The 15,488-nt window shown below is 43.0% G+C and overlaps 1 protein-coding gene across 2 annotated transcripts in view; it reads right to left on the bottom strand.

Moving 5' to 3' along the window:
- Positions 1 to 15,488, bottom strand: part of abcc4 (ATP-binding cassette, sub-family C (CFTR/MRP), member 4) — a 516,215-nt gene that overhangs the window by 486,045 nt on the left and 14,682 nt on the right. The window contains exon 2 of one of the 2 annotated variants that reach the window (XM_041199134.1): positions 134 to 244. In XM_041199134.1, the coding sequence (XP_041055068.1) occupies positions 134 to 244 (111 nt within the window). Of the gene's footprint in view, positions 1 to 133; positions 245 to 15,488 lie in introns of those variants that run through there. The other variant, XM_041199135.1, reaches the window with a different exon arrangement.

The following is a 15,488-nucleotide window of genomic DNA, read 5'->3' as shown; positions in this document are numbered from 1 at the left end:
TAGCTTACAAATACACATGGGCTTCATCATATGTTGTAAGCACACAAACTCCTAGTCTACAAGTATATTGGCCACATTGATGCTGAATATACACAAGTGCAATTCAAGGGAAAATGACACAAAATAGGAATACCTCTGCAGTTCTTCTCCTAATCTCTCAGATCCATCTTCTGGTAGCACTTTGTACAAATCGTTTTCCTCTAGTCTCCTTTTGTATCCAATTCGAAACAATGGATTTAACCAACTGCAAATTAGGAAATAAAAAGATAATTCGCCTTACTTAATACAACATAACTATGTCTGTCTTTGTCACACACTAGCTCTTGTTGACTTAATGTACAGAAGATGAACAATTCAACAAAACAAACACGGTGAAAACAATACTTGTACAGTGTTCCATCGCATTCTCACAACATCCAAAGCTCTTCAGAGTCCATGAAATACTTCTGAAGTGTAATCATTGCAGTTATATAAGCAAATGCAATGAGGAATTTTTGCACAACATGATTCCATGAATTACAGTAAGTGATCAATCTCTTTTGGTGGCTGTAGCTGAGGAATAAATGTTGGCTAGAACACAGGGAAATTTCCCCATTGCCTCTTTGAATTATGCCATGAGTTTTTCATGTTCATCTGAACAGGCAGATGGTTTGAAATCTCATATGGAATTCAACACCTGTGACAAGGCAGGTCAGAAATCAGGACTGAACTGGAGTGTCAACCTAAATTTTGAGTTCAAGTCTTTGGAGCAAAGCTTGAATATATGAGAGTCTGATAGGGGTGTTACCAGTCAACCAGTTGAGACATATCCAGTGTAAAATAAATAGACCCTAAGTGTCCTTGTATAAGATCCTGGTTAGGCCTCTCCGGGAACACATTCCAGTTTTGGTCTCACATGCTACATAATTAGAAGCTCTGGAAAAGATTCACTTTTGTTATCATGATAAGCTTAGACAGCTAGATCTTTCTACACTAAAAAGGTACAGATTTCAGAGGGATTTAATTTAAATGCTTAAAATGATTAAAGGGCCAAGACTATGTCTGTGTGGACACAGTAATAGCAGAACACATTGGCAACACTCAGCAGTCAGGCAGCATCAGAGGGGAGAGAAACAGAGTTAATGTTCTGATGAAAGGTCACTGACCTGAAACATTAACCTCTCTCTACACAGATGTTACCTAAGCTGATGAGTTTTTTTCCCTAGAATTTTCTATTTTTTATTTCAGATTTCCAACATTTGCAGTATTCTGCTTTTCAATGAATGTTTAAAAGGTTACATGAGTGTTTCAGCATTTTATGCTTTTCATATGTCAAGCATCCACTGTATCTTGGCTATCAGGATTTGTATTAAATAGGTCAGGGCAAACAAAGGGCCAGGCATTCAAACCATGTAAGCATAGAATAGATCTCAGAAAATTCTTCTGTACACAGAGGGTTACCAACACTGAATAAGTGCAACAAGTCCACAGACTGGATTTTATGGGCCAGCCACAGGCAGGAAAGTAGGCAAATGGAGCCATAAAGTAGAGCACTGTGCCATCAGTGGCATGCCCACTGCCACCAGCCCATCACCCCACCACTATTTTACCAGTGGGGGAGGAGTCAGGCAGGTGGCCTGCCCGTGGCCCAATTGAGGCCCTTAACTGGGCAATTAATGCCTACTTACACGCCTCATCCTGCTGCTGCTCAGATTTTAAGTGCTGCAGGGCAGGCTGGCACCCAACACGCAGCATAGGTTTTACCTTCCAGGCTGCTGGTCAATGAAGAGGATAGTGTCTACTTTTCGCTCTCCAATGCCAATTGGACATCACCCCCCACCACCCCCCCCCCCCCCCCCCCCCCCCCCCCCCCCCCCCCCCCCCCCCCCCCCCCCCCCCCCCCCCCCCCCCCCCCCCCCCCCCCCCCCGCCCCGCAACAGTTTTCTCTCCCTTCTTCCACCTTCCTCCCCACCCCGTTCCCCTGTCCAACAAGCACCCGCGACCCCCAAACGCCCCCCCACCGCTCTCCTCTCCAGGGCCTGCCAGTCCAGTCCAGTCCTGGCAAGATCCCAGACTTTACCTGGAGGTCAGGGTCCATCTCTGAGTACCTCCGCCTTGGCCTTGCTATCAGCCTCAGACTGGTCAGCAGCCCTATGAGGCAGGACTTCCTCCTGAAGTGGGGCAGAAGCCTCACCTGTACTAATTAAAGGCCCTCATCTGGAGAATTAAAGCTGGACAAGACATCCAACAGAGGCAGGTTTGCTCCTGGCCTTTAGTTGGGGTGCGGGGAGACCACTGTCAGTGTATAATACAGCCCCATTTATGAGTATGGACTTCGTGCAAATTTATGAAGAGCTGCATGAGCTCTTTGTTGCTACTAACATCACTGCATACAAAAGATAAGGTGGCTATGTTTCTCACAATCATTGTGATCCCCTGAACTAATTTTGATCACTTTTCATACTGTTGCTGCTCCTATCAGGGTGATTACTTGATGGCTATTCAATGCTCAAAAAGTTAGAGAGTGTACAAAAGTGAGGATTCAAATTTAGTCCCAGAAGCAGGTAGAGAAGGTGGTGGTAACAATGCTGAAGTGAAAAAAAAATCAGTAAGGCACTATCGACGGGAGCTAGGGAAGCAACTGCACTTGGCAACAGAAGCAGTGTTAGAAGCCAGCAATGAAAGAAAATGAAGGTAGCATTGCAAGTAAGGTATCTGCAGCAGCAAATATTGAGGTCAATTATTAATAACTGGGGCTGAGAGACATTCCCCAATTTTCAGGAACTTGCTTTACAGAGTAGGAAAACTAGGCTTGGGCCAGTTGCCAAGGCACAGTAGGGAGGGAAGGAGGATTTGATTTACACCATGTTCTCAATAACACCTACTGAGAGGGAGTCTCTTTTATAACTGCTGCTAGGCAGCACTTCTGAACATCTTCCAGTCAAGCTCGGAAATTGCAAATAAAATAAATCAGTCACTTGGATTACACTTTGAGATCAAGTGTTAATGCACCATAGGAAGTGATTGAGGTGAATAGTATAGATGATTACGAGAGAGAAGGCAATAGGGAGTTATGCTGACAGACATAGATGGGGGAAGCTGGAAGGAGGTTTGAGAGGAGCATCAACACTCCTTATATTCTGTGTAATATATCTTAATCTTGGAAGGATGACATTAACAAGCACAGCCTTAGGGTGTGTCTCTCTCTCTCAAACCGGCACTCAACATTGGAGGCTGGTGGGAATGGCGACATCTCAAAAGAATGCAGTTCAGACCGTAGCACCAACAGGCGAGGGACAACAAAGAGTAGAAATGCAGCTGTTATAGAAGATTCCACAACAGGGGGAAACAGGCATTTCTGTAACCATCATCGTGAATCCCACATGGTGTAAAGGCCATCACGGATTTCTTGGTGGCTGTCTTATATTGATGGTCACTAGTTGTGTTTTTCTCCAAGCTCCATTGCTTTGCAAAGGACATCACGAAATGGGTGCAGATATTCTGTGGGCACAGTAGTAAACCAGGAAACCAGGAGTTGTGGTACATTGGTACTAACGAGATGGAGGGGGCAGGTATTGAGGTCACAATCAGGAGTGTGGCGCGGGGGGGGGGGGGGGGGGGGGGGGGAGAAAGAGTTTAAAAAGTAGGACCTCAGCACAAGGTTACTCCTAGTCCACATTCTTCCAAAAGTAGAAAAAGGAAGATGGGGAGGATCAATGCATGGTAGGGGCATGTTGAAAAAGAGGGAGAGCTTCAAATTCTTGGGCAACTGGGGCCCAGGAGGCACCTAATACTTGGTTCTGCATCGTTTCTTTTTGCGATTTATGTATTCATATTCCTAGATCATTTTGTGCCATTACCCCATTTAGATTCTTCTTTTCCAAGTTATAGTGTCCTCTATTTTATTTTTTAAATTGTAATAGCTTACAGATCTTTAAATTCATTTGCTAATTATGTGCCCATTCAAGGATCGTACCGATGACCGGGAGTCAGACTCCCCATTCCATAAAGCGGTGTGTCCGTCATTCGAATCCAAAGGCCTTGGAGCCATGGTTCCTCTCTGACAGGACTGTCACGTTTCCACCCAAATCTAATTTAAAATTTGTTAGATGACCATTTATCAGGATGTCAGCATTCCAAAATGGAGAGCCGCATTCTCTGATATCACCCAAGAAACATGGTTCTGTCTCTTCAGGGTATTTGGTCTCGGCCTCATGGATGACCTTTAGACTATCTGTACGGTGCTGGGGTTTTGACCTGCACAGTTTATCAAAGCGTCCCTGTCGGCTGCAGTGGAAGCATTGGGCAGTACTCACAGGACACTGATCCTTTCTTTGCAGGCACTTCGCACTGCAGCACTGGCAAGATCGTTCTGCTTGGCAGTTGAGGAATTACTTCCCCTGACTTGGATGGTCCCTGCATTTCTGTGACCAGATAGTCTTCTCTCCTCTTAGGATGGTCCTGCATTGTCCATACAGCTCAGACAGTCAAGTGAGCTGGATTGCCTCTTCTAAAGTGAGATTATCTTTAGCTTGTAGGAGGTCAGAGAAGGAATTGTCTGCAACACCCACCACGATTCTGTCTTGGATGAGCTCTGGCGTTAAATCGCCATATTCAGATCCCTCTGCCAGCCTGTAGCGATCGTTTAAAAAGGAATCAACAGGTTCCCCAAGCAGTTGGATTCTCTTATTACATTTAGTTCTATCCGATATTTTATTGGATCTCAGGTTGAAATAAAGGCTGAAGGATTTTAGAACATCAAATTTGGCAAAGGACTCATTGATTGCTTGTCGTGCAATGATGTCATCTGCAATTTGCCCAATCAAGTAAAAAAATGAATTGACTTGTTCTGCTTCTGGCTTTTTATTTAGACCTGTAGCAATGCCATATCTTAAAAAATCTTTTCCGTGAAAGAATCCAATTCTGTAACTAGACTGGAACAGGGGTTAATCCCAATGGAGGTGGAAGTATGGAACTGCGATCCATATTGAAGATTTGTAAAAGTGTGGGTGCAGCTTTAAGAGATTACAGGTTTCCAAGATGGCATTGCCGTTCACTGCCAAACAACGGATCTTCCTGCACTTGCCAGTTTTTGGTGGGCTTTTCAAAATGGCTTTTGTCTCTCAAGGAATTAAGGGATATTGGGAGGAGGGAAAATGGAGTTGAAGCCCAAAATCAGCCATGATCGTATTGAACGGCAGAGCAGGCTCAACTGGCCATATGGTCTACTCCTGCTCCTAATACTTATGTTCTTGTGGAAATCCATAAATAATATCAGAGAATGCCACCACCTCCTATGTAAGCCTTCCATTGGAACGTGATTTTAACAAGGCAATTGAAATGGACCTTAAAGTATAGGACAAAGGCAGAGACATATTCATTTTACATTTTAGAGACCTGTTGATCAGATTTAATCTTTTTGCAATAATGCATAGTTTAGACAAAATCATGGAAAAATGGATAGGAACTGGACTTGGGGCATCAAAGTTTATGAATGATAACAGAGGGGGGGATTTGCTAACGATGAGTTCAGAGACGTGTGAAAATATGAACATAATGGTCATGAATACCACAGCTGGAAGTCCTGTCAGTAATGGACGTTGTGAGACAAATCATGCGATAATCAATGAAATGCTGCTTAAAATTTTGCCTGAGCAATCAGGTTGAAGTTCACAACTATCTTGGCATCAGTGTCTCCAGCAAATTAACTCCAGATTGTTGGACGGTATACTCCCCATCAATTAGCATATGGGCAAAATCCCAAATTGCCACAATCTATGCAATGGTCCTATTGCACTAGAAGGTACTACAATTAGTGCCAGTTTTCTGTACGTTTGAAGGCTTTACTCGCAAGGAAACTGCTTTTATCAAGGCTGAGATCTTGGAGAAAATTCAAAGAGCACTGAGGCACCTGGCTCAAAGAAGGGCAGGGCTGGGTGTTAAATATTCCTGGGTACAAGATGTTTAGGAGAGACAGGAAAAGAAGAAAAGGGGCAGGGGGGAGTGGCAATATTGGTGAAAGACGGCATTACAGTACTGGAGAGAGACAATGTTCCAGAGGGGTCAAAGACAGAATCTCTCCGACCAGGAATGGGAAAGGTACAATAATATTGATTGGTGTAGTATATAGACCACCAACTAGTGGAAGGGATGTGGAGAAACAAATTTGCAAATAAATTACGGAGAGGAGCAAGAGTTATAGAGTAATCATAATGGGGGACTTCAATTATCCAAACTTAGACTGGAATAGGAATAGTACAAAAGGACACGAGGGGTGAGAATGTGTTCAAGATAATTTTCTACAGCAGTATGTTTCCAGTCCAACGAGAGAACATGGACTTTTGGATCTGGTTCTGGGGAATGAGTTAGCCCAAGTGGATCATATATCAGTGGCAGAGCCTCCAGGGGACAGTGGCCATTGTGTCATAAGGTTTAGGTCAATCATGGAAAAGGACAGAGAACAATCCAGACCTAGGATAACTAATTGGGGGAAAGCCAACTTCGATGGGATGAGAATACATCTGAGTCAAGTGAATTGGAATCACATATTGGCAGAAAAGACAGTGGCTGAACAATAGGCCAACTTCAAAGAAAAAGTATCAGAGGCAATGTCAAGGTATATTCCCTTGAAGGGGAAAGGTAGAACAAATAAATCCAGAGCGCCATGGATGATGAGAGGAGGAGGTAAAGGTGAAAATGAAGAAGTGCGCATACGACAGATATCAGGTAGTAAATATGATGGAGAATCAGGCTGAATACAGAAAGACCAGAGGAGAAGAGAAGAAACTAATAAGAAAAGCAAGGAGAGAGCATGAAAAGAGGCTGGCATCAAACATAAAAGGTCTTCCATACACACATAAATAATAAAAGGGTGGTAAAAGAAAGAGTAGGGCCGATTAGAGACAACAAAGGGGATTTACATGTAAAGGCTGGAGAAATAACGGAGGTGTTGAACGAGTCTAAACAAAGGGAAAACTTGCTACCCAGATCGAGGTGAGAGAGGAGGTAACTGGTATACTAGAAAAACTTACAATCGAAAGGTAGTGTTGGAAAAGCTATCTTTACTTAAAATAGATAAAGTACTAGGGCTGGATGAGATGCAGCCATGGGTTCTGAGGGAACCTAAGAGTGGAAATTGCAGAGGTACTAGTGATAATCTTCCAGTCTTCCTTGGACACAGGGGTGGTGCCAGAGGACTGGAGGACTACGAACATTACATTGTTGTTCAAAAAGGAGTGTAAGATTATAGCTGGCAACTGCAGGTCAGTCAGTTTGACCTCAGTGGTAGGGGAACTTCTGGAAACTATAGTACGGAATAAAATCAATGATCACTTTGACAAGTGCAGAATAATTAAGGAAAGCCAGCATGGATTCATCAAGAGACAATCATGTTTAACCAACTTGCTGGAGTTATATTTTGAGGGAATAACAGAGAAAGTTGTTAAAGGAAACACTGTTGATGTGGTATATATGGATTTTCTGGTCAATTGGCTTATGGATTTGATAGCTCTGTCATGTGTATCACGATCATTCATATTACCACTATCCAGTCCTTGATCTACTGCATTCTGTTCCACAAGTTCTTCATGGTAAAACACATGAGCAATTGAGGTACCAGGTGCCTTTTTTATTTCTATTAGCTGTTCAGAATTCATTTTGGCAGGAAAGATATGGTGAGACAGAATTCGAGAATTTGCATTAATCTGTGGAGAGAAAGACAGAGTTAATGTTTCGAGTCCGTACAACTCTTCTTCAGAACTAAGGAGAAGTAAAAACGTGGTGAAATATATACTGTTTAAGGGGGGTGGGACAGGTGAAGCTGGATAGAAGGCCACTGATAGGTGGAAGCAAAGGAGATATTGCAAAAGATGTCAGAAACAAAAGATCGAAGGGGTGATGATGGTGATGATACTAGCTAAAGGAAGCGCTAATGGTGACATTACCCCACCCCACCCCCACTCAGGCCATCTGCCACTTGTTCATTGTGCTTTCTGCTCTTAATGTCACCAATAGCACCTCCTTCAGCCAGTATCACCACCATCAACACCCCTTCAACCTTTTGTTTATGACATCTTTTGCAATTCCTCCTTTGCCTCCACCTACTGGCCTTCTATCCAGCTTCACCTGTCCCACCCCCCTTAAAGAGTATATATTTCATCACATTTTTACTTCTCTTTAGTTCTGAAGAAGAGTTGTACGGACTCGAAACATTAACTCTGTCTTTCTCTCCACAGATGCTGTCAGACCTGCTGAGATTTTCCAGCAATTTTTGTTTTTGTTTCAGATTTCCAGCATCCACAGTATTTTGCTTTTATCTTAGTTTCATTGCAATGTTTGAAAAGTATTGTTTTACCATCACAAGCTATTATTATTCAAGGGCCTTTCCATTCCTTATGACTCTCTCATTTACAATACACAAAATTTCCTGAATTAAATGCGGTCTCAGTCTTATTTCATCACAGTATCTTTGCAGTGCAGAAGGAGGCCATTGAGCCCATCGAGCTCTGCTCTCTGAAAGAGAATTCCACCTAGTCCCACTTGCCCGCCTTAATCCCCTAACCTTGCACATTCTTTCTTTTTGGGTAGCAATCCAATTCCCTTTTGAATACCTCAATCGAACCTGCCATTTAGGACTGAAATGAGGAGAAGCTTTTTCACTGAGAGTGGTGAACCTATGGAATTCTCTGCCACAGAAGGCTGTGGGGGCCAAATCACTGAATATATTTCAGAAGGAAATCAATAAGATTTCTGGACTCTAAAGGTGTGAAGGGGTATGGGGAGAGCGCAGGAGTACAGCATTGAGATACAGGATTATCCATGGTCATATCGACTGGCGAAGTAGGCTCGAAGGGCCAAATGGTCTTCTCCTGTTCCTATCTTCCAAGTTTCCATGTTAAATCTTTAAAATTAAAAGGGTGAATGCAAGTCATCACTTGTCAGATTGTTACACGAAAAGAAACGTAAGAATGAAGAAACTGTTAGGAGTCCTAGAGGAGGGACATCTCACAATCGGATGCTTTGTGTAAAATATGGAGTTTTGATTAAACTCACTTTGAAGGAGCTTTACTACTGGAAAAGGCTGCACTTGAACTGGGCGGGGACTCAGGTCCTAGTTGAAAGTATAAATAGGATCACAGAAGGACTGTAAACCAATAGGTGGAGGAGGGGTACACAGGTAGAAACATTAACAAAAGTGAAATAGCCTAAAAAGGTAATAAAAAAGGATGACAACAAAATTCAGATGATAAATAATATTAAAGATCATATAACATCAGGTTCAAATGTTTAAAAAGTGTGGTAAAAACAGCATCTGGCCAATAGAGCTGGGTAGGATCTGTTGCCCAAATAAACAAACACACTTCAACAGGGACATGGAATACAAAAGCAAGGAATTTATGTTCAAATTGTATAAAATAATGGTTTGGCCTCAACTGGAATATTGTGCCCAGTTCTGGGCACCATACTTTAGGAAGTGAAGGATTAGAGCGGTTGCAGAAAAGATTCACAAGAATGGGTCCAGGGATGAAGAGCTTCACTTGCTAGATAATTAGAGAAGTTGGAACTTTTTTTTTTAGAAAAGGTTGAGAGATTTGATAGAGGTACCCAAAATCATGAGGGGTCTGGACTGAGTAGATAGGGAGAAACTGTTCCCATAGATGGAAGGATCGAGAACAAAAGGGCACAGATTTAAGCAATTGAGGTACCAGGTGCCTTTTTTGCTTCTATTAGCTGTTCAGAATTCATTATGGCAGGAAAGATATGGTGAGACAGAATTTGAGAATATGCATTAATACTGGTTAATTGTGGTGAGTCAACATGAACAGTTTCATTGTCATGTTTGATAAGTATTGTTTTACCATCACAAGCTATTGCCATAGCAAAAGAAGCAATGTGCCATGAGGAAAATTTTTTTCACATAGCAAGTGATTAGACTGTGAAAGTGGGGTGGAATTTTAGAATCTGGAATGCACTGCCTGAGAGTCTAGGGGAAGCAGGTTAGAAGCAGTTCAAAGAAGGTTTAGTAGACTAATACCAGGAATGGGTAGCTTGTCCTATGAGGAAGGGCTAGACATGTCAATCTTGTATCCACTGGAATTTAGAAGAGCAAGAGGCAACTTAATTGAAACCTTTATGATCCTGAGGGGTCTTGACAGGGTGGATGTGGGGAGGATGTTTCCTCTTGAGGGAGAATCTAGAACTAGGGGTCATCGTTTAAAGATAATAGAGCTAGATACATTCTTTATAAGCAAGGGGTGAAAGGTTATCAGGGGTAGGCAGGAATGTGGAGCTGAGGTTACATTCAGATCAGCCATAATCTTATTGAATGGTGGAGCAGGTTCAAGGGACCACGTGGCCTACTCCTGCTCCTAAGACCATAAGACGTCAGAGCAGAAGTAGGCCATTCAGCCCATCAAGTCTGCTCTGCCATTCAATGAGATCATGGCTGATCTGATAATCCTCAATTCCACTTTCCTGCCTTTTCCCCCTAACCCTTGACTCCCTTACTGATTAAAAATCAATCTCAGCCTTGAATCCACAGCCCTCTGTAGTAAAGAATTCCACATATTCAGTACTCTCAGAAGAAATTCCTCCTCATCTCTGTCTTAAACGGGTGACCTCTTACTCTGAAATTACGTCTGGTCCTAGTGTCTGCCACTAGGAGAAACAACCTTTCAGCATCTACCCTGTAAAGCCCCTAAGAATCTTATATGTATCAATAAGGTTGCCTCATTCTTCTAAACTCCAAATGAGTACAGGCCTAGCCTACTCAACCTCTTCTCATAAGAAAATCCCTCCATGCCCAGCATCGACCTAGTGAACCTTCCCTGGACTGCCTCCAAAGACAGTATAGCTTTTCTTATATAAGGGGACCAAAACTGTTCACAGTATTCTATGTGTGGTCTAACTAGTGCCTTGTATAGCTATGGCAAGACTTCCCTATTTTTAGACTCCATCCCCTTTGAAATAAAGGCCAACATTCTATTTGCTTTCCCTATTACCTGCTGAACTTGTATGCTAACTTTTTGTGATTCATGCACAAATACCACCAAATCCCTATGCTGCAGCTTTCTGCAGTCTTTCTCCATTTAAATAATATTCAGCTCCTCTATTCTTCCTGTCAAAGTGCATAACCTCATTTTCTCACATTTTCCAACATTATATTCCATCGGCCAAGTTTTTGCCCATTTAACCTGTCTATATCCCTCTGTAGACTCCTTATGTCATCCTCACCGCTTGCCTTGCCATCTATTTTTGTGTCATCTGCCAACTTGGTGAGAGTACATTCACTTCCCTCATTCAAGTTACTAATTTATTTTGTAAATAATTGTGGTCCCTATGGCACTCCACTAGTTACATCCTGAAAATAACCCCCTTATTGCAACTCTCTGTCTTCTATTAGGCAGTCAATCCTCTATCCATGCTAATATACTACCCCAACACCATGGGCTCTTATCTTATTAAGTAGCCTTATGTGTGGTACCTTATCTAATGCCTTTTAAAAATCCAAATATATTACATCTACTGGGATTTCCCATTATCCATCCTGCTTGTTACATCTTCAAAGGAATCTAATAAATTTATCAGGCATGATTTCCCCTTTGTAAAGCCATGCTGACCCTGCTTGATTATATTATGTATTTCTAAATACTCTATTACATCCTTCATAATAAACTCTGCTTAATTCGCACGTTCGTTGGTTCAGTCAAGGTACTCAAGAGGGAATTGGATAATTATCTGAAAAGGAAGAATGTGCAGGGCTAATGGGAAAATGCAGGGCAGTGGCACTTGATGAGTTGCTCCTTCAGAAAACCAGAACAGAAATGACGGGCTGAATGATCTCCTTCTGTGCTATAACCATTCTATGATGCCACGAGGAATCAAATAAACAAATTGGAAGCACAAATTTAGCTTAAATTAGTAGCTAACATTGAGACCTGGCTACAAGCTGAACATGACAGAAATAAAATATTCCAGGTTCCCCACTTCAGTTGGGAGGATAACGAACAAACATGGGCTTCCTCCGTCTTGGACAAGTATAGAGGCCATGTTAGTCTCACATCAGCTGAGATGGAACAGACACGTTGTCAGAATGCCAGATTCAAGGCTGTCCAAACAAGTGCTCTACCCAGAGCCCATTCACATGGCGGGCCATAGGAAACGTTTTAAAGGTTATCTCAAAATCTCCATAAAGGTCAACACATGAGAAGCAGATGCCCAATCGCAACCAAAATGGTAACCCATCGTCAAATATGGCGTCAAGACCTTCCAATCAACAATAGCAGCCACAGAGAGAACAGCAAGAGAAGGACGTAAAGAGAGGGCAGCTGCTCCAGGCAATAATCCGCCACTCTCTCTACCAGCCAACAACTGATGTCCTTACTGTGGGAGAGCCTGTGAGGCTAAGATGGGTCTCATAAGTCATCTGCGAACCCACTGCCAATGCTGACATCTCACTTAAACCCAGCCATTTACAAGAAATAATCATTCTCAATACTATGGATTGCCAATGATAAACGATTCCAGATTATAAAGGTCTTTACAAAAAGTCAAGGAAATTGGAAAAGGAAGAATAAATATTGATTAAGGGCTTCTATTACTGCATTAGAAAGAGACAATATCACAGTGAGCAGGCAGAAGCAACTCTATGGGTGAAATTGGTGAGAGGTGTCCAATAGGTATTAGTAATGAAGTATCAGAACAATACAGATAAGAGAATCATGGTGCAAGAAGAGAATAATTACAATAGGAAACTTTAACTTCCACATAGACTAGGTAAAGCGCGATAGCTTCAGTCCCAAAGACAGTAATCGGGACAGTTTTCTGGAAGAATATGTTCCTGAATCAACAAAAGGACAGACTATACTAGATTTAGTGGTAAGTTATGAGCTAGAATTGGTCAACAATCTAATAGTAAGAGAAAGCTAGCCAACTGATCATGTGAAAACTGAATTTGATATTGGGTTTGAGCCACAAGCCAAGGTTTTAAAAATAGAAAAGGATGGCTTTTCAGTGCTGGGGTAAAAATATCCACAGTAAGCTGACAAAACTGATAACAAATGAACAGTGAATGATATTGAAATGCATTCAATAAAATTCAGAGATCTCTACATGCTTCTAACGGCAAAAGTTATAATTCAAAGGCATTGGTCAACAAAAATGAAAGATAATATGAAACTAAAAAGCAAATGCAAATAATAGCAAGATGCTGCATTCTGGAAATATAACAATAACTTATATTTTGGGATTGTTTTATTTTTGTAGTGTAGTTAACGTAATAAATTGTCCCAGGGCACTTCACAGATATGAAATAAAATAGGACTCCAAACTACATAAGGAGATATTAGGACAGATGACCAAAAGCTTGGTCAAAGAGGTGGGTTTCTTAAAGGAGGAAAGTGAGGTAGAGGCATGGAAGAGCTGGGGCATGGGCAGAGATGGGCGATGTCTCGGAGGTTGAAACAGGAAGTCTTAAGGATGACGAGGATGCATGGTTGAAAGCTGATCTCAGGGTCAAATATGGCAATGAGGTTGTGAACAGTCTGGTTCAGCTATAGACAGTTGACAAGGAGAGTTGGAATGGCAAGGGAGTGGAGTTTGTGGTGGGAGCCATGGACAGTGGCTTGTCTTCTCAATATTTAATTTAAGGAAATGTTTCTCAATCAGTACGCTATTGGATGCTGGATAATCAATCCCAACAATTTAGAGACCATGGGAGGGTCTAGAGTGGTGGTGGTGGTGAGGTAAAACTGGGTGTCATCAGCATACATGTGGAAACTGGCATGTTTTCAGGTGATGTCACCAAGGGGCAACATGTAGATGAGAAATAGGAAGGAGCCACGGAAAAGCCCTTTAAGGACACCAGATGTAACTGTGCAGGAATAGGATGAGAAATCACTGATGCCATTTCCTGGCTAAGATAAGAATGGAACCAGGTGAGTGCAATTACAACCAGCTGGACAACAATGGACAGGATTTGGTGTGATCAACTGTGTCAAAGGCTCCAGACAAGACAACAAGGATGAGGAGGATTGTCTGCCTTTGTCACAGGTACATGGGGTGCCATTTATGACTTTGATAAGTGGCAGTTCATTACTGTGGCAGTGGCAGAAACCTAAATTGGAGGGATTCAAACATGGATTTTCAGGGGAGATTGGCGTAACATTAGTCGTCTCAATTTCTCTGCTCATCTCTCTGAACTTACTGCACTCCGTTCTCTCAGGTCCAACCCCGACATTGTCAACAAACCCGCTGACAAGGGTGGTGCTGTTGTTGTCTGACGCACTGACCTCTACTTCGCGGAGGCTGAGCGTCAATTCGCAGACACTTCCTCCTACCTCTCCCTGGACCATGACCCCACCACTGAACATCAAGCCATTGTTTCCAGGACTGTCAATGACCTCATTTCCTCTGGAGATTTTCCTCCCACAGCTTCCAACCTGATAGTCGCCCAACCTCGGATGGCCCGCTTCTACCTCCTAAACAAAATCCACAAACAGAACTGTCCCGGTAGACCGATCGTGTCAGCTTGCTCCTGCCCCACGGAACTCATTTCTCGTTATCTTGACTCCCTTCTCTCTCCCCTTGTCCAGTCCCTTCCCACCTACATCCGTGATTCCTCTGACACCTTACGTCACATCAACAATTTCCAGTTCCCTGGCCCCGACCGCTTCCTCTTCACCATGGACGTCCAATCCCTCTACACCTCCATCCCCCACAAGGATGGTCTGAGGGCCCTTAGCTTCTTCCTCGAACAGAGGCCCGAACAATCCCCATCCACCACTACTCTCCTCTGTCTGGCTGAACTTGTTCTCACACTGAACAATTTCTCCTTTAACTCCTCTCACTTCCTCCAAATAAAAGGTGTGGCTTTGGGTACCCACATGGGCCCCAGCTATGCCTGTCTCTTTACGGGGTATGTGGAACATTCCTTCTTCCAGTCCTACTCCGGCCCCCTTCCACAACTCTTTCTCTGGTACATCGATGATTACTTCGGTGCTGCTTCATGCTCTCGTCGGGACTTGGAAAAATTTATTAATTTTGCTTCCAATCTCCACCCCTCCATCATCTTCACATGGTCCATCTCTGACAATTCCCTTCCCTTCCTTGACCTCTCTGTCTCAATCTCTGGTGATAGACTGTCCACCAATATCCATTACAAGCCTACCGACTCCCACAGCTACCTCGACTACAGCTCCTCACACCCCGCTTCCTATAAGGATTCCATCCCATTCTCTCAGTTCCTTCGCCTCTGTCGCATCTGTTCTGATGATGCTATCTTCAAAAACAGTTCCTCTGACATGTCCTCCTTCTTCCTTAACTGAGGTTTTCCACCCACAGTCGTTGACAGGGCCCTCAACCGTGTCCGGCCCATCTCCCGCGTATCCGCCCTCACACCTTCTCCTCCCTCCCAGAAACATGATAGGGTCCCCCTTGTCCTCACTTATCACTCCACCAGCCTCCGCATTCAAAGAATCATCCTTCACCATTTCCGCCAACTCTAGCATGAT

This window comes from Carcharodon carcharias, chromosome 11 (genome assembly GCF_017639515.1).
Source record: "Carcharodon carcharias isolate sCarCar2 chromosome 11, sCarCar2.pri, whole genome shotgun sequence".
Taxonomy (NCBI): Eukaryota; Metazoa; Chordata; class Chondrichthyes; order Lamniformes; family Lamnidae; genus Carcharodon; species Carcharodon carcharias.
This window is presented reverse-complemented; position numbering and strand designations above follow the sequence as displayed.